The sequence below is a fragment of the Sorex fumeus genome, unplaced genomic scaffold (genome assembly GCF_029834395.1).
Source record: "Sorex fumeus unplaced genomic scaffold, SorFum_2.1 ptg000015l, whole genome shotgun sequence".
Lineage (NCBI taxonomy): Eukaryota > Metazoa > Chordata > Mammalia > Eulipotyphla > Soricidae > Sorex > Sorex fumeus.
Genome location: NW_026606072.1, coordinates 3,431,436 through 3,458,218, shown reverse-complemented (window position 1 = coordinate 3,458,218; position 26,783 = coordinate 3,431,436). Strand labels below are relative to the sequence as shown.

At 38.4% G+C, this 26,783-nt stretch overlaps 1 protein-coding gene across 1 annotated transcript in view; it reads right to left on the bottom strand.

Annotated features, from left to right (window-relative positions):
* The window catches only part of SPEF2 (sperm flagellar 2), a 186,378-nt gene that overhangs the window by 58,240 nt on the left and 101,355 nt on the right, over nt 1-26,783 (bottom strand). The window contains exons 19-25 of the mRNA XM_056112166.1: nt 25,444-25,596; nt 20,740-20,814; nt 14,612-14,751; nt 11,047-11,174; nt 10,785-10,923; nt 7,139-7,276; nt 479-630 (exon numbers count right to left, since the gene is read on the bottom strand). Of these exons, the coding sequence (XP_055968141.1) occupies nt 479-630; nt 7,139-7,276; nt 10,785-10,923; nt 11,047-11,174; nt 14,612-14,751; nt 20,740-20,814; nt 25,444-25,596 (925 nt within the window). The remainder of the gene's footprint in view (nt 1-478; nt 631-7,138; nt 7,277-10,784; nt 10,924-11,046; nt 11,175-14,611; nt 14,752-20,739; nt 20,815-25,443; nt 25,597-26,783) is intronic.

Genomic DNA, 26,783 nt, shown 5'->3' with positions numbered 1-26,783 from the left:
AAGACAAGTGTCCTAACCACTTTGCTATCTCTTTTGCCCTGCCTTCTGTTTTTATTACTTCCCCCCATCTCTCACACACATACAGATGGACACAAAACTGACGTTCGGGGTCTATTTTTAAGGTGGTAGTAGTTCACAATCCTTTATGGGAAATCCTAGTGACCAAAAGTGTTCGGGAATACAGAACTTAAATATTATCATATATTTTTAAATATACCTCCTTAGTAAAGTTTGTTAGAATCACTTCATAATAAAATATACTATAGTTTTGCAGGAAAACCAGCAAATTCTTATATATGCAATAAAATAATGCACATAGATATTTAAATGAAAGCTATCGAAAAATAAGTTTTTGAAACTTTTTGGACCTTAGATTCTCAGACACAGGAGTATGCCTCTCAGTGGCATTCAGTTTACAAATCACAAAGATTGATGCTTACACCAATGACAATGCAGTGTAGTAAGTAGCCTTCCTTACCTAACCTGGCTTTCTGCAATGTCTTTGTTGTCTGCTTGGATCAATGAGACTCGAATAAATTTCCTACTGTCTTCCACTGGAATTTTGCCTTCCATTCCCCTGTAGTAATCCTGAAGGAATCTCTTTGTATCTTGGAAACGGTTCAGTTCTGCCTTTAATAGTAAAAAATGAATGTTAATGCCCTAGAACAAACTGATCCATACACATTTTCCAAATAAGCTCTGTAAGAATCACTTTAAAATGTAGGTTTAAATCAATTTTCTGGAAATTATGAAAGGAAAAAATGTTCTAAGTGAATATCTATGATTTCATAAAAATTAAAGTTACACAGTGGCATTGCAGTCTATGTACTTGCTGAGCATAATATCACTTAAAAAGGAATTTTTATGCTTCTTGAAATCGTGACAAAAGATTAAAGTAAGTACACTCTTTAAAGTAGTGTATTTTTATTGACTAGTTTGTGTCCTGTATTAAATCAACCAATAAATTAACAAATATTTTTGAATCTTCTGTCGTTGGTGACATGTTACATTTAGGGGATACCAAAAGTGTGGCACATAGAAACATAAAATACAAATATAATTCTAAGTTTATTCCCCCCCAAACCTGAAACAAAATGGCCCGATTTTATTTAGCTTAGTTGTTGAAAATGTCAAATGATAAGGTAACAATGAATAATTTTATTTTTTCTTTGGTTCATGCTCAAAATATACAGCGGAGAGCTTCTTAATACTAAAAGAGAAAACCCTCCATTGGCTTTGCTGGTAGGTGCCTGAGGGAGATGAAAATGCACTAAGGGTTAATACATACTAAGGGTTAGTGGTAGAGTCAGCTGCAGTTGTTCATCAGAGAATCCCTGTCAGTCCAGGCCACTTTCCCTAACAGTAAAGAGGAAATGCAGGTGTGGTGAGATCCTGGGAAGTACTGACCAGGATTTTTTTTTCCATTGTATCATCTCAGTAGGCACTTCTGTGCTACTCTTTGGCAACACAGATGTTATCTGCACCTTACTATAAATAGTGAGTCACTTAAGGCACATTGCTTACATCATTCTCTATACCCTCCAGTACTGGTTGTAATATATTCCATGATATCAATCCAATTAATTGTAGATGTCATTTTTCTTAAATAGATATAAAAAAACAACTTAAAGTTGCTCTTCCATATGAGCCATCAATTCCACTTGACCTCTACCCCAAGGGCCCAAAACCTGTGTTCAGAAAAGATATATGTGTTCATTTCAGCACTATTAACAATCGCAAAAATATACAAATAATCCAAGTGTTCAACAATGGTTGACTGGCTAAGGAAACTGTAGTACACACTTATCCAAAGGAATACTAACTTAGCTATATGACAAAATCATGAATTTTGTTGCTTTGTAGATGAATTAGGAGGGTCTCATGCCAAATTAACTATATCAGAAAAGAGAAAGATCTAGAGTGACCTCTTATTTGTGGACTATAAAGAAATATAGGAGGGGAATAACAAGTGGTCAAAGAGAACAGAACATGAGACCTGAGCTACAGAACTGAGCTTCCAGGATGGGGCTGGGAGGGGGTAGATTGAGGGATGGGACACTTTGGTGGATGGTGTGGTTGGAACATTGTATGTATGAAACTTTGACATTGTTGTAATAATTGACAGTGTTGTAAACCACAGTGCCTAAAATTAAAAAAACAATCTATGCCACTCATTGCCTCTTTTGCAAATCACAACACCCAGAAGGAGAGAGAGAACAAAGGGGAATGCCCTGCCACAGAGGCAGGGTGGGATGGGGGGGATGGGGGGTGGGAGGGATACTGGGATCCATGGTGGTGGGAAATGGGCACTGGTGGAGGGATGGGTATTTGATCATTGTATAATTGAAACCCAAGCACAAAAATTTGTAAGTCTACAACAGTACCTCATGGTGTGTCACTAACAAAAATTAAAAAAAAAATAAAAAACAATCTAAATTTGTCTACAAAGTCCTTAACTGAACATAATCAAAGGATATTTATAAAGAAAACTTTATATTTATTGAGGAATTAGTGTTGCCATTAATTTAACAAAACAACAAGAAGTATTTTATGGACATACTCATGGTATAGAACAAATGATTCTATTTCTGTTGCAATGTACCACAAAAGGCAAGAACAGTTTTATTAGGTTTGTAATGCAGAAAAATAAAGAAAAATGGCTTTGAAAGGCTGTTCTCTGCATTATTAAACTTTCCCAGCAAATTACTGAGATAACAAATTAATTTGATTAATTTGAATATATGATAATTTTGCACTGCACTGTCACTGTCCTCCCATTGTTCATCGATTTGCTCAAGTGGGCACTAGTAACATCTCAACAAATTGTGAGACTTGTTGATACTATTTTTGGCATATCAAATACATCATGGGTAGCTTGCTAGGCTTTGCTGTGTGGGTAAGATACTCTCGGCAGCTTGCCTGGCTCTTCGAGAGGGGCAGAGGAATCAAACTTTTGCAAGGCAAATGCTCTACCACTGTGCTATTACTCTAGCCCATGATTATTTTATAAAGTTTCATATAATCACATATCAACATTCCCTGAACTTTTTTATATAAATCGCTTTTCAAACTTGCATGATTAAATGATGGGAAAAACAAAACTTTCTCTTTCCTAGCAGAATAACAAATTTGTGTTTTAAAATATTCACACACAGATATTTAATTTCACAGTTTGATAGGTAGGTGCTTCGATATAGTAAAAAAGTAGAGGGAAATGGGTATTGTAAATGATACTCATGAAAATGCATGATCTACATTTACATGCATGCAGTTGCAAACCTAATCTGGACAAAGTGAATGTTGATAAAGAACTGTAGGAGATAGAAGAAAAGTGTTGTGATGTGATAGAAACATATTAGTCATTAAACCATAGCATTGCACTATTTGGCAGATAAATTTATAAATTGAAAAAATATTTTTTGCAACTTTAAAAGGAGAACTGTAATTATTATTGTGTTTAGCAGAACCCATTTTCTATAATTGGTATTGAGACAGTGATGGTGTCAATATTCTTGTCAAGTCTTGTTAGAATAATTATTTCACATAAAATATTCATTTATTTTTAAAGCCCATAACTTGATATATTAATGGCTAACCATGAATAAGAAACGATTCCATATCCAGGATTCTAACATAAACAGAATTTATAGAGTCCTCTAACCTTCCTGATAGCTAGCAAATAAAACTGTCTTGTTCTTTTGTCACAGAAACGTAATTTTGAAAGAAATATTAGGAATCAACAAAATCTTAGTATTTTCTAAATTTATTGCATAGGTTACTATTGGCTGGAGCGATAGCACAGTGGTAAGGCGTTTGTCTTGCACGCAGCCAACATGTCCGACCCGAGTTCGATTCCTCCGCCCCTCTCGGAGAGCCCGGCAAGCTACCGAGAGTATCTCGCCCGCATGGCAGGGCCTGGCAAGCTCCCCGTGACGTATTCGATATGCCAAACACAGTAACAGCAAAGTCTCCAAAGGAGACGTTACTGGGTCCACTCGAGCAAATCGATGATCAACGGGAGGGCCTTTACTTACTTTACTTACTACTGAGAACCTTACTGGGGATACAACATAGAAAACCTTTGCAATGTCAAGCAGTTCCAGGAATCCTGGATTAAAACAGCACTTCTCAACCAGAGGTTATAGAGACCTCTAGGCCCCCTGGGATATTCCAAGAGGGTCACAAGTGAAAATGTCATAAACGGGGGCCCATGAAATCAGGAGACTAACCAGCAGGGCAAGGTGGGCACAGGAATTAAAACACAGTGAGAAGGGGGCCACTGTTGGGATAGTGTGTCTCACCCAAGGTTGAGACACGGTGGGTGTACAGACTGAGTGAGTCTGTTTTTTTACAGGGTGTCTTGATGTCATCATGATATATTTGTCAATCTCTAGAGCGTATAGCACTTCCCAAAGTTATTTATCACTGAGATCTTGTCCCTGAAACATTTTGTAGAACTCTTTTTCTATGGAACCCACTTTGGAAAATATTCATCTAGCTATTACCCAACACCAAAGGCTTCTGAAGATTCTCCACAAATGTGTGCAGATTTTGCTCAAGGGTTTTAAAAAAGCCTATTTGTTTTAAAAGTCTATAACTTGCTAAACAGTGCTGATCACTAGGCTCTTTATTCATTTATTGAGCAGAAACATAACCTATAATTTCTGTTTTTGCTTTTTTAAGTAGGATTTCATTGATCAGTGCAGAATAAAGCTCTTTTCTGTTCATTATTGTGAGGTTTTAATTCCTTCCAACAATATTGGGGATAATAGAGTGGTCTTAAATACATCTCAGGAGTTAGAGCTCTCAGTCCAAATTTCAGCACTCCCACTTTTTTTTTTTGAGGGAATAAGGGTATGGAGAAAATCATTTAGCTTGTGTTTAACTTAATTTCTTCATCTGTGAAATATAGACTACAAAAGAATTTACAGCATCTAGTTGTCATGAAGTTTACTGCATCTTATGTGAATACCTGTAGAGCAGTGACTGGTACAGAGTAAGAAATTAATAAATAATCTTTACTACTAGGTGCCCTTATCTTCTCCTAACTGGTTTTTGATATGACTTCATTTTCTCAGGGGCAGAATCTTTCCAGGAATCAGTGAGATGTAAGGGCTATAGCACAGGAATGTACTGAGCATTAGTCCCAGACTCATGAGAAAAAAATCACAATTTAAAAAATTCTCTCTGCCTTTACTACTGGATTTTAGTTAATTCTGTCATAAGCTTTTGTCACCACCTGTTCCAACATCCAATCTCTACTTGCCCAAATAAATGTCTTGGTGAGGCTACCCAGACTAGATTTGGTTGCTTAGGGGGATGTGGAGTATATCACGTTCTTTCCTTTCTCCCCTTTTATCCCTTCCATTTTAGTGAGGGAACCTGATTTGCAAGACTGTGATAGGCTCCAGTTGGGAAATGGTGTCTTGTGTTTCTGCATCTCAGAGCCAGCAATCAGTGAGCAGAAATGTCTCACGTTCTTACTGAACTTTTAGGCCTCTTGTGACCCAGCTGGCCCCTGTACCATGTATTCATTCCTTTGAACCCTGGAGCTTCTCAACTTTGTCACTTGTATGACAGGCAGTATAGTATGAGATCACACACTGTGCACTAGCCCCAGCAGTTGTCAGCTGAATATTCACATTTATGGCATTTCCCTGCACCATCTTTTCATTTAAGTTACTCAAGAGCACTAAAGGGGAAAATATTCATGTTGATACAACTTTACCGAGATTACTCTTCAGCTTAAGCTAGTTTTTTTTCCCTTTCCCATCCCTTTTTTATTTGTTTTCATTTTTTGAGGTTTTGGGCCATACCTGAGGGTACTTAGATATTACTTCTGGCTCTGAACTCAGGGATCACTCCTGGGACCAAATAGAGTTTCAGGAATCTAACCTGGCTGGGCAGACCATAAGTAAGGCAAATACCCTGCCTGTGGTACTCTCTCTTCAGCTTATCTGAGCAGTTTGCTCCATACCTCAGGCCTGGACCTCTGGAAGAGCAATTACTTAAAAAACAAAAACAAATCTTTTCATTTGCAAGTCCCTCCTCTTTCCCCTTAAGAGGCAAATCAGTTTTAAAATCTTCCATTTCGAAACCCAAAGCTGTCTTTCTCAAGGGCTTACACACCACTTCTTTGAAGGGATGACCCTTTGTTTATCCCACTTCCACAGGAAGGCAGAAACCTAACTTTGAAGGGCACCAAGCTCCAGGAAGGAAAACTCCTTCTGGTTAGAAAGAGAAAATGGACTGTTCCTTTAAGTAAGGTCTGCTAGCAAAACGCAATTAATGAGAACCATGCACTCCACCCTTGTCCTTAAAGTCTCCCCCTTACTCCCAACTAAGATGAGATCTAGACTTGGCCTAGAGTCTCTCTTTCCTATTGTTGATAATAGCCTTGGAATAAAACCAATGTCTGCTTTCATATGTTGCCCAGAGCAATTATTTTAGCACTGTCCTCCCATTGTTCATCGATTTGCTCGAGTGGGCCCAGTAACATCTCCATTGTGAGAATTGTTGTTACTGTGTTTGGCATATTGAATATGTCACGGGTAGCTTGTCAGGCTTTGCCGTGTGGGCAAGATACTCTCGGTACCTTGCTGGGCTCTCCGAGAGGGGTGGAGGAATCGAAACTGGCTTGGCCGGGCCAGCTGCATGCAAGGCAAATGCCCTACCGCTTAGTTTATTTTAATCAAATAGGCCTCAAGTCTACTGTTTGGGTGTTCTGATACACTTTTCCTGGGCTACACACAGCTGTCTTTTCATCACTCAGTGGCCCACAGTCATCCCTGGTATGCACCCTTGGCATAGCTGCCTTTTTAGGCATTGACAGGCCACTTTGGGTAGACTTGATGGGTCATGGGCAGCAGAGACCCTGTCACTGTCATGCTAATTAGGGCTCAGGGTATCTGTAAGCAAAGCAGATCTGTGGCTGCTTGGGACACATCTGGTTCTGGGGTTTGACCCTAGGGGCAAAATGATTCCTTTCAGCTAATGTTCTCCTCAAGTCAGAGCTCAGAACAAAGCGGAGTTGCAAAGTGAGCCTGGGAAAGGCTCTACCTTTCTCCAAGGGATTGTTTCCTGTGGGCCATGGCAGTGGAGGCAAGTGTTTTCATCACCACAAACTGGCTGCATTTACCTGCATCAGTGAGAAAAAATGATTTATTGTGAGTTCGGTCATGTCCTGCAGCCAGCTCTCATTGATAATATCCACACACTCCTGCTCAGCTTCTTCCTTCCGGGCATCACAAATGTCCCAAAGACGGTCCCGTAAATCCTGAAAAGGAACATTGCAAGAGGCCAGAGGGATAGTATAGTGGGAAGGGCACTTGCCTTGCACTTGACCAAGCCAGGCTTGTTCCTCCGCGCCCTATATGGTTCCCCAAACTCACCAGGAGTGATCACTGAGCACAGTTCCAGAAGTAAGCAAGCCCTGAGCACCACCAGGTGTGGTCCAGATAAAAAACAACACAGGAAGGAAGGGGAAGGTAGAGAGGGGGGAGACAGGAAGGAGAAAGAGAGAGAGAGGAAGAAAGGAAGGAAGGAAGGAAGGAAGGAAGGAAGGAAGGAAGGAAGGAAGGGAGGGAGAAAGGGAGAAAGGGAGAAAGGGAGAAAGGGAGAAAGGGAGAAAGGGAGAAAGAAAGAAGAAACGTTGCAATCATCTAATCTTTGATAAAGGTGTAAGAAATGTGAAGTGGAGTAAGGAAAGTTTCTTTAACAAATTGTTCTGGCAAAACTGGACGGCTACATGCAAAAAATGGGCTCAGAACTCTGCCTAACACCATGTACAAAAGTAAGATCAAAATGGATTAAAGACCTCAACATCAGACCGGAAACCATAAGTACATTGAAGACAAAGTTGGCAAAACCCTCCATGACATTGAAGCTAATGGTATCTTCAAAGATGCCATGCCACTGGCTGAGCAAGTGAAAACAGAGATAGATACATGGGACTATCTTAAACTAAGAAGCTTCTGCACCTCAAAAGAAACAGTGACCAAAATACAAAGACAGTCTCCAGAATGGGAAAGGATATTCGCCGAATACACATCTGACAAAGGGTTGATATCAAGGATATATAAAGTACTAGTTGTACTCCACAAGAAGAAAACATTCAACCCCATCAAAAAATGGGGCAATGAAATGAATAGAAACTTTCTCAAAGAAGAAATCCGAATGGCAAAAAAGCACATGAGAAAATGCTCTACATCATTAATCATCAGGGTGATGCAGATCAAAACCACATTGAGATACCATCTCACACCTCAGAGACTGGCCCACATCCAAAAGAACAAAAGAAACTGATGCTGGTGTGGATATGGGGAAAAAGGGACATTCGTTCACTGTTGGTGGGAATCCGACAGGTTCAGCCCTTTTGGAAAACAGTATGGACGATTCTCAAAAAATTAGGCATTCTAGGGGAAAGGGCAGCTCAGATAGAGAAGGGAGCACCAAATAAAGGGTTTTTGGAGGATTCTCCCAGGATGGGAGATGCATGTTGAAAGTAGACTATGGACCGAACATGAGTGTCACTCAATGCCTCTTTTGCAGACCACACACCCAAAAGGAGATAGAGAACAAAAGGGAATGCCCTGCCACAGAGGCAGGGTGGGATGGGGGGGGATGGGTGTGGGAGGGATACTGGGACCCATGGTGGTGGGAAATGGGCACTGGTGGAGGGATGGGTATTTGATCATTGTATAATCGAAACCCAAGCACAAAAATTTGTAAATCTACAACTGTACCTCATGGTGTTTCACTAATAAAAATTAATAAAAAAAAGTCCTCAAAGACCCTCAATTCACCATTATGCCTTTGCTTAATTTCGTTTCCCAACCTGTCTCACTGTCACCTTTACACCATCAGATGTTTTTGTTTTATGATTGAATTCAGAACAATTTGGGTGCAGTAGGGCACTTCCTAGCAGTTCTCAGCTAGGAAGTCCACTCCTAGCAATACTTGATCAGCATGGGCCAGAGCCCAGCAGTGGTGGGCCCTGAGGGTCATCCTGGAGGTACTAGGAGATAGTGGGCTGGCCCGTGTGATACTGAACATGTTTCAGGCATGTGCTCCTGACCCCTGAGCTATCTCTCTGACCATCCACTAAAGGGTTTAAAAACCCAAAGCTCATTCAAATCAAAGGCACTGCCACTGTAGCATTGTCTTCCCGTTGTTCACTGATTTGCTCGAGTAGGCACCAGTAACGTCTCTATTGTGAGACTTGTTGTTACTGTTTTTGGCATATTGAATACACCACGGGGAGCTTACCATGCTCTGCAGTGCAGGCGGGATACTCTCGGTCCCCCAACAGGGACGGAGAAATCAAACCCGGGTTATAAAAATCACCTCCAGTGACTTCCACAATCTGCTCCCTTCTCATCTTGATAACCTGGCCACTCTCCATTCTGGCCATACTCACACTGCACCAGCCAGTCCTAAGGGCTGCCCTGCTGTGCTTCACAGCAGCCCTCCTTTGCCTTCAGTAACCTTTCCTCTTCCTCCTGCCACTTTCCCTTCCCTATTTCTACATGGCTCCCTCAATTACTTGTGTCCTAAGTTTGCTCAAATGTCAGCTTAGCAATGGACTTTACCACATATCTTGTGCACAAAGTGGTGCCTCAACTCTCCTTTCCTGTTTTCTTATTCTTAACATTGGCTCTTATTAGCAATGCTATCTGCTCTATTTATGTCCTTGTCCATTGACTATCTTTGGATCACCCAAATGCAAAAATGTGTGCAGGAGTGAATTTGTGTTCAATGTTGAATTCCTGGCCCTTTGAGCAGGATTGAGTCCATGATAGATATCAAGGTATAAGGAGTAGCAATAAACAATTAGAACATGTATGATTAGATCAAGAAGCTGAGTATGACAGTGTTTATGCTGTGTAAGAGAGCAGAGATGGCAAGAGATTTCAGTATTAGTGCCCCACACTTAAGCTAGCAGCAAAGTATAAATCTCCTTTGACACGATAAAGGACTCTGTACATTTACACAGGAAAGACAAAGGGTTTTACAATACCATAGACTAAAATCAGCGTTCTTACTCATTAGAGATCCTGTTCTAAAATATTAGGATAATGTGCCCATTTGATGATTTATAAAATCTGATCTGTGTGTCTAATAAGTGCTGGGCACTATGTTTGATAGAAAGAATTATATACCATCTGGTACTTTGCCTTAGGGGAGCTATTAAATAAAAGCAGTCTGAGTTTTCCAGGAGGTTTTCTCATTCGCCTTCTGACATCAACCAACATTATAATCTCCGTTAAAATAGGCATGTGCTTAAAACTAGGCAAAGTACAGATCGAGCTGGCTACATGGCCAAGAAATAGGCTTAGGAGTCTACAAAACAGAGGCCTACCATTCTCTTTTCTTGCTGACATTAACTCTTCTTTTAAGAAACATCTTATTCTGAACTATATCTTATTCTGAACTCAAGGTTCAAAGGCACGATTGCTCTTTGAAAATGATAAGGGCGGGGCTGGAGCAATAGCACAGCAGGTGGGGCATTTGCCTTGCACGCAGCGGACCTAGGTTCGATTCCCAGCAGCCCATATGGTCCCCCAAGCACCGCCAGGAGTAATTCCTGAGTGCAGAGCCAGGAGTAATCCCTGAGCATCGCCGGGTGTGACCCAAAAAGAAAAAAAAAAAGATAAGGGCATGTTCAAGCCCTTTCCCTTCTCATCCTCACCCCTCATGAAATTGAGAAAGGAATCAATTAGACTTTTGTAGTAAAATCATTGAGAATATGCAGTCTCTGGACCAGCCAGTTGAGATTCCCTTACATTTACTCTCTGGTGTAGTTCACACTTTGTCTCCTCATCATCCCATAAGTCATCAGGAAGAGAGTTGAAATCACTCTGCCATTGAGATACAAAATCTTGTTTGTAATCTGGACGTCTTAAAAATCGCTGGAAATTTGTTCTGTAAGATAATCATAAGAGGAGATAGAGTTTCAAGGCCATACCTATAACCTATAGAGTTTCAAGGTCATGCCTATAACCTAGAAAATTATCACTTAATTCTTTTTGCTTTTACTTGACTTACCTAATGTCATAGAAGTGAGCAAGAATGGTGTGTTGATCTTCTCTCAGATGCCTGAGTACTATTTTGACATTGTCTATATAAGAATTTTCTATTAGTTGCCAGTAAGGTGCTAAAAATGAACATATTTCCTGTTAAATGGAAAAAGCATAAGAATCAGTTCAGAGTGTAAACTTTTCTAAATGGTTGGGTGAAGAGAACACTAAGCAAGAAAATCAGGATGAAACAGCAACTTCTTAAAGCATCCTCTGAGAAATTTCTTATCCTTCCTTTTCCTCCTCCCCATCAGCTATTTCTATCCTAAAGAACTTTTCAGGACTCAGATTAGATACCATTTTTTCCATAATTTTCTAAGTCAATCGATTCATAAAGCCACCCTATGAAATTATGTGGATCTACTTTCATGCGCTATGCTTTTGTAATAGCATTGGTGAACTGAAAAAACTCAAGAAAAATCAATTTCCTAAATTCAGGAGAAATGGTTGTCTTTTTCACCACTTGACAGTTTTTCTTATATTTACTTCAGTGTTTGGGACGTGGTAAATACTTAAGAAGTTTTTATTGAATAAACAAACTGAACTGACACAGGCATCACGTTTTGCATAAACTGAAAACCTTGTTCTCTTCACCCAACCATTTCTCCATTTAGTACCTACAATGGAGAACAGCTGGTGTTTCATGTCAAGGTGGTGATGGGTTATCTTTACCCAGAGGGCTTATCTTTTCTGTGTACACCACGATGATCAGAAAGTCCCTTTTATTTATATTTAAGGGTGCAAACAAACAATCAAAATAAAAAAAATTAGTTAAAATAGAATTGGAGATATTTATTATATTCAATATATAGTTGTTGTACTTATCATTTTCTTTTACCTGTGTGTTTATTTTGAGCATCAACCACATGTAGTTATTAGATGCCATCCAGTCTAATTTCTTTTTTGGCCCATAAATGCCAAATACTAGAAAGAAATATCCCTGTGGACCACAACCATGCATTCAAGAAGATATTTCAAGTCATCCTCCTTAATATGACTCGTCACATTGCTAGAAATTTCACGTCCTGAGGAGGAGCAGGAAATGCCTTCCTGGAGCGGAAGAGATAGCACGGTGGATAAGGTGCTTGCCATCAACCCAGGTTCAGTTTTGGGCACCTCATACAGTTCCCTGGTCCACCAGGACTGATTCCTGAGAGCAGAGCCTTAGTAAGCTCTGAGCGCAGACAGGTATGCCCCCCGCCAAACCTTTGCCCTCCTGTAGTTTCCACTTCTCATCTGTAGTTGAGCACTTTGTAGAAGATCACATTCACAGAGTCTTTCCTATGGCCACATGCCATGTATTTGAATACAGGTATCAGTAAAAACTAAATTGGTATTCAGGATTAAATTTGCTTGCTTTCTATTTCCAGCACCTAGGACAGCATTTACAAATAGCAGGTGCTCATTGCATGGCAGTGTATTTCTTTTCCCTTCCTTTCTCTCTCCCATCTTTTCCCTCTTCCCCTCGCATGCTCATGTTAAGTAAGGTACATCTGTGATCCTTGGAAGGATTGGAGCTAAGGCTACAAAATATGAAGAGTATGCCCAGCTAAATTAGTTTAACATGTGAAATTCAAATTGAACCGGGTATCTTTTTTTCCTCTTTATTGGTCTGTAAGCTTTGCAGCTCATGTGTGGGAACTTAAAGTAGGAAAAGGGATAGATGTAGTTCGCTGTATTTTCAAACTCCAGTTCACTTCCAATCATAGCAAAGAGGTGTTCTCTAGAAGGCTTTGCCTAGGTAACTAGATGTTACTCCCACACATATTCTCATTGTCCCTCTCTAACTCTTTCCATCTGTCATTCAGTGCCTGGAAGGTTAGCACAAAGAAACCAATTGAGGTAATTCCTTTACCATCAACTTCTAGGCAAAAAAATGCTAGAGCAGAAAGAACTGATTTAGTCATGTAGTGTATCTCCTGACTCCTCTCTGATGCATCCATGAGATTGGCTACATCCTGGTTGCTTCAAGGCAATCAAATCAAATCCCATCAAATAACTCTTCTACAAAAGTCTTCTTGGGGTTAAAGCATCTGGGTCAGATTTTCTCAGGCCTCAGAGGCATGAAAATTCCTAGTGACTCTTTATTAAGGATTGCTCCAATCCTTACAAATTTCCTCTGTTTTGACCATGTTTATAGGGCAAATAATTCTGTTAAACTTTTGTTAAATTAGCTTCTGTTTTCTGCCAGAATTCTGATGGAATAGCAAATCTACATGAGATCTTTTTTTCCATAGTCAATACTAGTTTTTAAAACTCCTGTCCTCAATCAATTCTCCCTTTTATTCTCTGTATTTTTATTTCTCTAAGGGTTTAAAAATTTGAATCTTAGGATTTGATTTTAGCATTTGTCCCTTATTCCCAATATATGGCCAAATAATATTTAATTTCTATCTCCTTTATACAATGTCTATATCCTGTTCCTATAATTATTGAATATATTTATTTAAAGGCAAAATTTTTGCTATGTGATATCATGATTGTATGATTTAATTTTCTCCAAATTTGTTCCAATTTCTTCCTCAATGCTAATTGATTCATTAGAACCCTGTCGAATGTCTGCTATATACTCCATACTAGGTTTGATTCCAAATAAAATATAGTGGATAATTCCACATGTTCCTATTCCCTACCCCCCGATAAGTTTATAGTCTAACTGCAGAATAAAGATACTTTTCTAGGCAAGTTTAATAATAACCATAGCAACACCACAATCACTGCCATTCTTGATTAGGTCTCAGACGCATGATGCATGAATTGTCATTGCTAAGAGTTGATAAGAGCAAAAATTATTGTGAACTTCTGTGAAGCAGATAGGCAGTCAATTTTATAAAGCTCTTTGTCTTTGAAAATGTTTTAAAGGAAAGAACGTTTTGTGATTTTTTTTGAGATGACTGTTAGACTTTCCTAGGTAGCAATAGAATTCTGTAATCATCAGAGAAGAAGAAATTGGATAGCACTCCAGACTTCCCCAGGCATCTCTTGCCTTCTGCCAGCTCATGCATTTGAACCTCTATGTCAGGATAACTGCCTGTTCTGTCTGCTCTTCAGTTGCTTTAGTCAGTTTAGAACTTCGAAGAAGTTCCCGTATTTCTAAAAATTTAGAAGTGGTCACGAGAACAGGGATGAGGGAAACTATAATTTGCTGGATATGTCTTCTGAGTAAATCATTATTCTAGGAAACTGAACCTCTGCTTGTCCTTGGGCAGAAAATTGGTGCTCACAGAACTTATTTGTTTCTCTGGTTTCAGCATTTGCCCAAGTTCAATCCTTGACTCAGAAACTCAAGGGAGTTAAGAAGAAACGTAGCTCAATTAGCAGTCCCCCCCAAATCACCTTCCTTTTGCTCACAAAATGTTGGCTGATTCAAGGCTTCATGCTTTTGACCGTCAGACTGCACTGCTTTTTAGTGTTCATTGAGATAGTATATTTTAAACTTCAAAGGCAATCTGAATGGTACAAATAATGGTGTGGCTATCACTAGAAACAGGAGAAAGACAGGGTTCTACCAGCATTAATCTAAACCACTGTACCTCAGGAATCGGTTCGTTCACATAGATCCAATCATCTGATCCTGGTTTAGGTAGTGGTGGCTTTACCGGAGTAAATTGTAGTTCTGAGGCCTCAGTCTTTACCGGTGCTTTCGCTCCTGCTGATTTCCCTCTAGGAGAACCTTAGATATGCACATCAAATCATCCCATTAGACAAATGGTACCTGATATTTACGGATGAACAAACATAGGATTCCCGAGCACACCAGGCAGTTCACCAATTTTTTAGCAACTTTAGGTAATCCTATCAAAGCAAAAGTAATGCAATCTTGTTTCCTGTTGACCCCAAATTAACCAATGCTACCAATAAGCACCTTATTTAAAATGATTGCACTGCTCAAAAATGACTGGCTATGAGGAGCAACTTGATAATTTATTATCATGTTTATCCTTGATTCCATAATGAATATGTGGTTCTTATAAAGTTTAGATTCTAGAGTAAAATCTAGTTCATTTGTGATTGCAAACACTGGCAAATTAAAATGTCCATTCAACATGAGAAATAAAGTGGCTGTTATGTGAGTGGATTCTTGGCATTCTTGAAAGCCCAGGGAAGGATCAAGGAAACTTGGGATGTCTTAGACTTCTAGTGTATTTTAAACTTCAAAGACAAGTTTCAAAAATTTAGCTCTGTTGCAGCATGAACAGGCAGAGAAGGGGAACCAGTGTCAGCTAAGTAGTTAGACATTTTAGTAATAGTTGGAGCTCATTCTCTAACTCATAATTGAGAAGCTATTTTGGAAAAGTTCATAGAAAGAAAGATGCTTTGCTCTGCCCGATCTTCTGAGACTTAAATTGTGATTCCATGTGCAACCAGGGATGTGGGCAATCTTAAAGTACTAGAGACTGGTTAGCTAGGTTCACTGAGGAAAACTGATTTTAGTATAGTTATACTTATAGTCCGTGCTGAGGGCTGGGAACTTCCTAAGCCAACTTTTCAAAGGAAATAACCGCTGTACATAACTTGGTCTGAACTCAACGATTTACTTAGCCTTGTAGCCTTTAAGTCAGACCCTATTCTAGCTACTGTATTTTGTATATTTACTTAATCCGCCACTAGCTTCAGGAGAAGTAACTTTCATCACACCATATTACAGTAGAGGGAACTGAGGCATACTAAGCTACAGTGACTTGCTCTAGGTCACTACAGATTTTCAGTCTTGGCAGGTTGATTCAAGGCTTCATGCTTTTGACCACCAGGCTTCACTGCCTTTTAGTGTTCATTGAGATAGTTTGTATCAATTATTAGATTGCTATACATAAATTTGCTTGGTTTAGAGCAGTTCTTAAAATGCTATTTTCCTGGCTTAGAAAGTGATTTTAAGATTGCTCTCTATTTACATTTACAATTTAACTTTTTCTATTTCTGGTAATATTTTTAAAACTACAGACTGAGAAATATGATGATTAAGGGACTCAGATCTAAGAGTGCAAATGCTATTATTCAATTCGTTTAAACTACAGTGATAGTATCAGATCAAAGTCCAGTGAAACAATGAACAATTTAGTGTTGCAAGTTAATATGAGTGTGGATTACAAAGAATAATAACAAAGACTTAGAAGCTTTAATTTTCCCTTTTTATAGGTTATCGGTGCTCAGGGATTACTCCTGACTTTGTGTTCAGGGATCATGTCTCGTAGGCCTCAAGAGACTGGAGCTGAGAATTGAAACAAGATTGGCCATGTGCAAAGCATGTACTTTAGCCCCTTTACTATCCAATTCTAGGTTTAAAAGTTTTTACACACCACTCTCTTATGTATTTAACAATTACTTTATTTTTGTAAATATGATGATTTAATGAGATTATCGTTATAAAATATATATTATACAATATTTCTATATGAAACATAGATTATCTTATGTAGTGCCTGAATGTCAATCTGTGTGAGGCGCTTTTTTATTAAGGTTATGATTTATACAATAAAAAGTGGTTGTTACGGAATTTTGACATCCGAACCATCAACACAAATTAATCAACTTTCTGAAGTGTAGTGTCAATCTTTGGCTAAAGTCCAATGAATTTTGTATTTGCTGTAAAATCTGTTTACCATCTTATACATGGCACTGCATACTGTTCATTTAGGATCCTAGGTGACAAAAATCTGTTTTAAAAATTAATCTACAAAATGTTATTTTGAATAACTGATACATACCTTGTCTGGAAATGTGAATTCAGTAGCCTACAATGTTTCCTTCATTGTCAGATTTGTCAGATTTTTCTGAATTTAATGAGATATCATATAGCTCCCTATGTCCTTGAGCTGACATACTAACTACTAATTTACTCCCTCATTGCAGGATTTTGTTTCTTGTTTTGTTTTTTTGATTGATTATTGTATATGTTTAAAAATCAGAACCCAAATATAATCATTTGGAAAAGTGGCATATTATGCATAATACGTTAAAAATAACTAATTCTTCCTGATATTGTGATGATTCTAGTAGAACAATACGTTGGGGTACATTGTATATTTTTTTCTAATTCAGTGATTGTTTCAATTCCCTAGGTGACTTATTAAAATACAAATTGGAAGACACCATTAGGAATCCAAAATTCAGTAGGTCAGGAGTGTAGTCAAGTATTTATATTTCTAATAAGATCCCAGGTGAGGCAACTGCTGCTGGTCTGGGGACCACAATATAAGAACCACATTATACTGCATCTGAGAATTTAATCTCACCATAGTTGTATCTTGTTATCTCTCTTTATCTCTATGTTCTTAAACTAAACTGACATGATACTTATTATCAAATTGACATGACACTTATTAACAAGTGGACTGGTAGCACCTGTAACTCTTCATACTAATACTAAAACAGAAGCCTGGCCAACAGAACAGAAAAATGATTTTATTTTCAAATGTTTATTTCACAGAACTTTAGTTCTAAGAGATGCTCCTTCAAGGGAGAAGAATTCTTAGCTAAAATGTTTTGGGATTTCACTTACTGTCTTGCCTTTCTTTTCTTTTCTTTTTTCTTTTTGGGTCACATCTGGCAATGCTCAGCAGTTACTCCTGTCTCTGCACTCAGGAATTCCTTTGGCGGTGTTCAGGGAGGCTGGGAATTGAACCTGGGTCGGCCGCGTGCAAGACAAACGCCCTAACCGTTGTGCTATCACTCCAGCCCCCTGTCTTGCCTTTCTTACATTAATTTAAGAGGGATACTCATTGATACGTGTTTTTTAAATCCTTAAAATTATTTTTATTTGGCACAAAATATCACTTTCTAATTTAGTTATAACTTCTTTTATGAATATCTCCTAGTTATGGCTAGAAGATGACAAGTCATTGTTTTATGAAGGAATATGCAATGGGACAATGGAAAAATAATGTAGGTACACTGCAAATGGCATCTTGATGTCAAGATTTAAGGAAAGGTCAAATATTGACCAAATAATAGTAGGAATGAATTGAGATACAAACAGCAAGAAATACCTAAGTTTGATAAGAGGAAAAAAATGATAGCTCCTCAAACCAAAAGGATATTTTAAATGTAATTGGCATCTCAATCATGAAATCTTTGTAACTGTATCTGATGGTGATTCAATAAAAAAATCCAAGTAGAACTCTACAACTGGAAAGAGAAAACTTGATAGGTTTAATAACCTATTGAAAATACATGTGTATTTCACTGGCCTATGAAAATCTGGTATTAAAATATCCTCATTTCATTTTAATTTAAAAAAGTTTATAGAGGTAAATAATCAAGCAAGTGTTCATCCCCCATATAATTCATTTCAAATATTAAAATCAAATAACTCTTTAAAAAGGAAACCCTGAGTTGGAGAGATAGTACAGCAAGTATGGTACTTGTTTTGTACACATCTGACCCAAGTTGTGTACTGTCTGAGCTTGTATTTGCTTATGGTTTTATGAAAAGTGAATAACTGTAACTAAGGGTGCTCATAGAGCAATGCATATTATTATGTCTTGAATTAACTAATATGCCAAGATGGATTTCTTCCTAATTCCCTAATTCCCACAAAGATCCTTCATTTTATTTTGTTGATTACAACAAGAAAACAAGAGACAAAAAAAAGTAAATATGAGAATTATTCTCCTGTTAGTGAGCAGGAGAAAGCTGAGTATGAACATCAAACTTACCATTGTAGCGAACTTTTCTTTCTCAGTCCTAACTCACCAAATGACTCCTATTACATACTGTTAGACAATCAGAGAAAGATGAGGTGTGCGTGTATGTGTGTGTGTGTGTGTGTGTGTGTGTGCGTGTGCGTGCATGTATGTGTGTGCACGTGCCTGTGCATGCATGTGTGTGTGTGTGTGTGTGTGTGTGTGTGTGTGTGTGTGTGTACACACGCTCCAGAGACCAGGTGGTGCTAGGAATCAAGTCCAGGGTCTCATATATGCAAGACAAGTGATCTACTTCTGAGTCACATTCTCATCAAGAGCCTTTTCTTTTTTAATCAAACATGGTTATCTATCTTAAATATTTCAAATACAGTCTTTTTTAGCACATCATTTTGTGAATGCTGCATATTGCTGGGCTCCAACTACTTTGGAAAGTCATAATGAAAAGTTAAATAAAGGCACAACCTTCATGGCAGTATCATTTTTATGTACCATCCATAAAGTCAAATATATATATGTGTACATATATATCCATGCAAATCCATAACTGCATTTAATCTTTAATTGGTTGCTACAGCACCTACAATGTTGACCTATTAATAATATATTTCTAAGAGACAGGAATGTTCTTCTACTACCAATTACTGTAAAAACTATACATTCTTTCACAGAAATAGTTAAGATAAAGTAGAGAATTAAAAATATCAAATTAGGGTCAGGAAAAAGACTACTTAAAGTAAAAGGTCAGACTGAGAGAAATGAAAAGGCAGATATTAAGAGTTAAGTTCTTGTACAGATCCTAAATCTGAGCCACTAATTTGGTTAGCTCCTATGTAGCCAAAATGGAAATGAAAATCATTCATTCTTTAGGAAGTTTATTATATAGCTCCCTCTCGGAGAGCCCGGCAAGCTACTGAGAATATCTCGCCTGCATGGCAAAGCCTGGCAAGCTACCCATGACGTATCCGATATGCCAAACACAGTACCAAGTCTCACAATGTTACTGGGCCTGCTGGAGCAAATCGATGAACAATGGGAGGACAGTGGGAGTGATTATATAACTACTCATAGAAATGAAGATTTTCCTGCCTTTTGATTATAATTGAAATTCCTCAATTTGCATTTCACATAAGGACCACTGATATTGCTGGTGTATTGTTAGGAAATAGAAGACATAGTAAATGAAGCAAATCACTAGAGTCTGACAACTTAATGAAGATTACCAAGTTTGGGAGCAGGACACTGTGATCACAAGGATAGTGGTGGGGTACTCTGGAGACGGAGACATAGTAAATGAAGCAAATCACTAGAGTCTGACAACTTAATGAAGATTACCAAGTTTGGGAGCAGGACACTGTGATCACAAGGATAGTGGTGGGGTACTCTGGAGACGGAGAGGCAGTAACTTTATATATCAATGTATAATCGTTAATATTGTTGTAAACTGTAACACCTCAAAAATAAAAAATGATAAATAGAATACTGACTTACTATTGATAGAAACAAAATTTCAAAATTTCACCTATATTATGTTATAGAGGAACTTGAGGACTTGATATCAAGTGCTTCCTTGTTTGAAAGCAATTACACAGAGCGCTCCCTAAAATATGGTTCAGTCTATAGCTTTGTGATGACATAGTTTGATACAAGCATAACATTTCTAATATCTATGGTGAATGGATATTCTGAATATTAGCTATGCATTCTATTCTCCTCCACAAGTATCATTTTCACAAAAGAACCTACAACAGTCTGGTTGCAATAAGACGAAGACTGTCTTCTTTGGCAAGAGCTTATGATTTACAAATGTGTGTGTGTGTGTGTGTGTGTGTGTGTGTGTGTGAGAGAGAGAGAGAGAGAGAGAGAGAGAGAGAGACAGAGAGAGACAGAGAAAGAAAGGGAGAGAAAGAGATAGAAAGGAGAGAGAAGTACTGACTATATACTACTATAAACATCTAGCCATTAATTGAGATATCTACAAAACACAAAATTACATTTTGTCATAACTATGTCTGGTGTACCTTTTCTTTTGAGTGAAGGATCACCTTTCTTTCTTTTTCCTTCCTGAGGAGAATGTGGCTTACTCTGCTGGTGTTCTAAACAAAATCAACACATAAATATCACTGGAGTTTTTTTCCCAGTAGCTGAGCTAAATATTTGTAAAAAAAAAAAAGTAACAAATAGTATTTCTCACTGAGTTACATTTGTGAACTAAATAAAATGTCTCAGTCCTTTACTGTGAGTTAAATTTAATATGAATATAAACTATGGATTAAAACTTCTTGAATGAATACCTTGATAGTGCTATTCTACTTGGAACACAGGAGTTTAGTTCTAACTTAATATCATCATGTAACAGTGAATTTGATTATAACTCAGTCCAGAAGTTTAAAAATTAGTGATGTTTATTGAAGTAGCACTGTAGCACTGTCATCCTGTTGTTAATCGATTTGCTCAAGCTGGCACCAGTAACGTCTCCATTGTGAGACTTATTGTTACTGTTTTTGACACATTGAATATGCCACAGGGAACTTGCCAGGCTCTGCCACATGGGTGGGATACTCTTGGTAGCTTGCCGGGCTCTCAGAGAGGGACAGAAGAATGGAACGTGGGTCAGCCGCATGCAAAGCAAACGCCCTACTGGCTGTGCTATTGCTCAAGCCCGTTTATTGAAGTATCTGGCTTTATTTGCATCTTAACTGAATTGCCTTAATGTAGTAAAATTGTATCTGTAATAAGAATGATGGCAAATTACCTTGAAGAGTCAAAAAATAACCTCTTTGAATATGATGCATTTTTGAACTTCTCTTGATTTCATGTTTGGTTGCCTTGTGACTATCACAATTCTATTTCGCATTGACTATCAATCAAAGGATAATTTGGGTATTTTTATTTTAATTACTATGGAATCTAGTTCAAAATTAATGGGAAAATGGAAAACTGAAAGCCTAGAGGTGAGTAATATGTCCCAAATAATAAACTGGTTCCTTGAAAAAAAATTCATTGCAACCTGCATTATTCACTAATGAAGTTCACAGCCTTTTTCTCTTTGTCCTTAGCTAAATTTCTTTTTCTTTTTCTTTATTGAAGAGTGATTATAAGGGGCATTTTAAATATCTGTAATAGAGAGACCCCACCAGTTCCATTCTTTGTATTTGAAGTGATAATTATAGAGATGTCTAAATTCATAATGCATGTCATTTATTATTTTTTAAATTTTTATTTAACAACTGAGATTCAACAACCAAGAACCTATCTAAATTAACACAAGTTAAAAAGAGATGAATTAATTTCAAAACATTGTTAACTTCTATTAAAGAACTATTAAAGTTCCAAATAGTGGAGCACCAATGTTTGGATAGTATTTGCAAACAAATTCTACCCAAACATTTCAATGCCTCTTTCAAAGAAATACATTGAATAATTTGAAATAGTCTAGATAAATCCTAGTCCCTTTCAAAATATTTTGGGTAGCCAATTACTTAACTGGCCCTAAGGTTTATCACAAGACAACAGAAATAAGGCAAAAATAAAGATACCTAAGACACTGAAATCGTATATCACATGAAAAAATGCACTCTGACCCCAAAGTAGTTTTTAAAAAATGAGTTCAAAATTAGAGTTCAAAAGCTCTATATGTATATATTCTTAGATGGAAACATAGATCATCATGTTATATTTGTCATCCCGAATATTTCTTACTTTTAAAATGAATTCTGACACTTAGTAGTAGATTTGTGATAAACTCTTTCATGGAAGGCAGTACTGATGCTTTTTCAATTTAATCCAAAGTGTATCTGAAGTAACTATAAAATACAGAGTCAGATACAAGTGAGAACTAGATTTGGACAGAATGAATGTTAGTGTCCTGTGCACTACGTCTTCTTTATCCTATTTCCACCCAGATTTTTTCTTATGTAAATAATTCCTCCTTTCATCACAAATTCTAAACAAAAATGGTAAATAGGGGTTTGAATTGGGCATGTCCAGAACTTTATGTTTTCAGTTCCAAAATGCTCATTTGAAATAAAAAAAACTCAAATTATTTCTAGAAACAAAGACCAATCTACTGGAAGTGTCCTTCTCTACATGTAGGTAAGGTCCTATTGCTAGAAGTCTAAAGTCTAAAAAGGACTCTGAAGATGAATTCCTTCATATTCTTTTAAAGACCAGGTACTACTTCTGAAGACCAGGTACTAGTCCTGCCTTTGGTGGGAAAAAAGAGACAGGTACAAACTCTTTGAATCAATAATAGTTTTATTATTCTTCCAGTCCACAGTATGCAAGAGTACAGATTAAGATTGCAAACAAATCTCAAACACAAACTAATTCTTTCATAATTAGAAACACCAAAAGTTGGTTTCAGGAAATGGCTCTATTATTACACAGATCCCCCTGATCCTGAGAAGGCTAATTCGGGAGAGGAGGCAAAAGAAAGAACTGTGGCCACAGGGTAGAGGCCGATTAAATAGATGCAGGTTCACTGGTTTCCCCTACCATTTTAATGATTTCCATTATTCTTTCAAATCATTGAGCTGTTTGTGCTTTTTAAATTTAATTACTAATGATGTAGTGGGAAAAGGGTGTTCTATAACTCATAGTTTGATTGGTCATGGAATAAAAGAATGTTTTCTTCTACAGCTCACAAAGACAAAATAGTACAGCAGGGAAGCCTTTAGGTAAGCCCACTTTTCCTAAATAAAAATGGGTTTTTAATATGCTATGATTTGATAAGGTCTTCAAATTAATTTTCTTAATAGACATTTATTTATTTATTTATTTGTGGGGAGGTCTCCTCAGGCCCCTAGGTGCTGGGGGACACAGGGTTCTCTCTAGTGGTGCTCCCCTGAGCACCAAGTTTGCATCTGGTTATGCCTGGAAGGATGCGCAGCGCTGGTGAAGTGCTGGTGACTCACCACAGGTCTCTAAGCATGCCTTTATGCACCGCCATGCATAAGCAAGCCTTTTGATTCTAATATATATCTACTTTTGGTATATGTTCAGTAGTGCTTTGGGCTTATTTTAGGCTCTGTTTTCAGGGATCACTAGTAGCAGGGGTTGAGGTGACCATAGGTGGAATTCAACCTGGGTCAGCAGTAAGCAAGGTAAGAGCCCTAGATCTGCTGTACTATTACTCGGACTCCCTAATATAATTAAAACAAAACGTTCAGACTATCACAAATACCCCTGAGTTGGAAAGTTTATGGAATTTAGACATCCAAGGATGAGCCAGGATCAAGAAGATTCAGGTAGGCTTGAGCTGAGTGCACATGCAGGCCCTTAGGGTACTGAACCCAGAAGCTAGGACCACAGTTGTCTCTTCAGCACAGCAGCAAACTGACGCTGGCATTCTCCCAACACCCTACATTACAACCATGGGCACTTGACTTTCGTCACTGTATGCATTATCTACCATTTAATGCTAGACTCACAGAACATAGAGGTTAATATACAGAAAGAGTTTAAGCTAAAATTTCTGGAACAAACTCTTCATATATATGTATATATACATATATATATATATATATATATATATCTTATAGGGCTGGAGCGATAGCACAGCGGGTAGGGCATTTGCCTTGCAAGTGGCCAACATGGCCGACTTAAATTGGATTCCTCCACCCCTCTCAGAGAGCCCGGCAAGCTACCGGGAGTATCTCGACCAAACGGCAAAGCCTGGCAAGCTACCCGTGATGTATTCGATATGCCAAACACAGTAACAATTATCACAATGGAGAAGTTACTGGGCCTGCTCGAGAAAATCAATGAACAATGGGAGGACAGGGACAGGGATATATCTTATGAGGAAGAAACATAAATTTGCTTAGTTGTTAGGAGCTTGTTCCTATAGCACTGAAGAATAATTCTGGTTTCTGATAGATGCTATTTATTTTCTCCCCTAATTCTTTTTTTAAAGCTTAATTGATTTATTTATTTTCTTTTTGGGTCACATCCAGTGATGCAAGGGGTTACTCCTGGTTCTGCACTCAAGAATTACTCCTGCGGTGCTCAGGGGACCATACGGGATGCTGGGAATTGAACCCAGGTCGGCCACTTGCAAAGCAAATATCCTACCCACTGTTCTACCGTTCCAGCCCCTGTCCCCTAATTCTTGTGGACAACTAGCTACACTGATCTCATTCAATTTGGCCATACCTGGTGATGCTCTGGGGTTACTCCTGGATTTGCACTCAGGAATCCCTTCTGATGGTGCTCAGGGGACTATATGGGATGTCGGGAATTGAACCTGGGTCTGCCATGTGTAAGGGAATTGTCCTATCCACTGTACTATTGCCCCAGCCCCTAATTCTCATTTCTTAAGAGGGACTCACAATTCACAGTTCCAAAATGATGATTGGTTCAGTAAATAGTTCTTTATCTGCCCTATGTTTCTTTGGGTTATAGTCTGTGCCTTTCTTTTCCTCACCTCTAGTCACACTCTAATCAATATAAACAGGAGAGAGGACCCTCATCCCCGCCACACACATACATACACACACACAGAAACAGAAACACCATCCCACCTACACAGAAAAGCATCTGGACTCACTGACTCCCCTGCTCTGGCTAGAAAGGTTCTTTCACTTTCAACTGCGTGGTCAAGTTTCATTTCGTGTCCTCCAAATCTGAATCCAGATAAATGGACTAGAACTAGAATTAAGTATTCTTTCCTATGTGAAAGTGTGAAACTGACAAAGAGGGAAATAAGTCATCCTGTCAATCACCTGATGTCCGTCTTCCTTTCAAAGATTTGGAGCGTTCCCCCCGAGAAGGCGTTTCCTTCTCTTTTTCTGGTTCGGGAGAAGGGAGTGGAGGTGTAGCAGGCTCCGCAGGGACTTCTTTCAGCTCATCTTCCTTTCTTTCTAAGTATGCCTTAACTTCAAAAGAATGAGAAGAAGTAATTATTATTAGAGACTCTAGGGCCCTGGTGTTTTCAGTTGTCCTAAGACAAACTAAAATGATATAAGTTGTCTTTACTTATTTAAGGCTAAATTCATACTTGTATACTCTCTCTCAAGCTATCTAGTCCTTAAAGCCTTTTTGTTTAATTAGAAATATTATTTCCCTGATTTCTGTGATTTCTGATGGTGGAGGTAGGGGTGGCAAAGAGAAGGATGTTGTGTGTGTGTGTGTGTGTGTGTGTGTGTGTGTGTGTGTGTGTGTGTTTGGTAGAATAGACATCTGAAGAGAGGTACCAAATGCAATAGTAAGTCTTGAATTAGCTAATGTAGTGGAATAGGAACAACAGGATTATTTCAAAATTTCCAGTGGGAAAACCAGATGAAGGAAGTATAAGGAGACAAGGAAAAATATGATAGGACAGGTGGAGGTGGGGAGAAAACAGTATAGGAAAGAAAATGGCAGCACCAACACCCTTAAGTAATTGCATATAAAGCAATTAAAATAGAGGTTAATACTCAGTTGAATGTTACCAATTCATTCATTCATGCAAGTACTATGTACCATACGCAAGCTGTGCCTTATAACTGAGGGTGGGAGGCAATTCTCCATGAACTTTGTAAATAATTTACAGCAGAGGTTGGAAGGTGCTGCACACTACAGAGAAATACACAGAACCGAGTCAAGGCAATCAGGAGGATTATGAGGCTTATAAATTTTTAAACAAGAGTGCTTAGCGGGATAGGCCCACAGAGCCAGCGCAACTAGGGTAAAGACTGAGAAGAGCCTGAGGCTCTACACCGAGGCTCCCTGCTGGAGCATTGCCTGCTGCCTGCCAGCCCACAGCTGTGAGGGCTGGAACATGGCTGGCTTGTGTTTACGGGGGCTATTCCCAAGTGTTTTGTCATTCAAGATCTGGCTTCTACCTTCCGTGACACTTTCTAGTGCCTCTCTGACCTTCCCAGCCATTCACCCAGGAAATGGCTCTAGCAATCCTACAGGATCCTGGTGGGAACCCCTACTGTGATGTTCTGGTATGGTTCCGTCCTTGTGTACAATGCCAAGTGCCCTTAGATTATTCTCTTCACTGCCCCAAGCATAGAAGCAGTGTGTAGTAGGAGGTTTTTCCTTTTCTTTTTTTTTTTTTTTTTGCTTTTTGGATCCC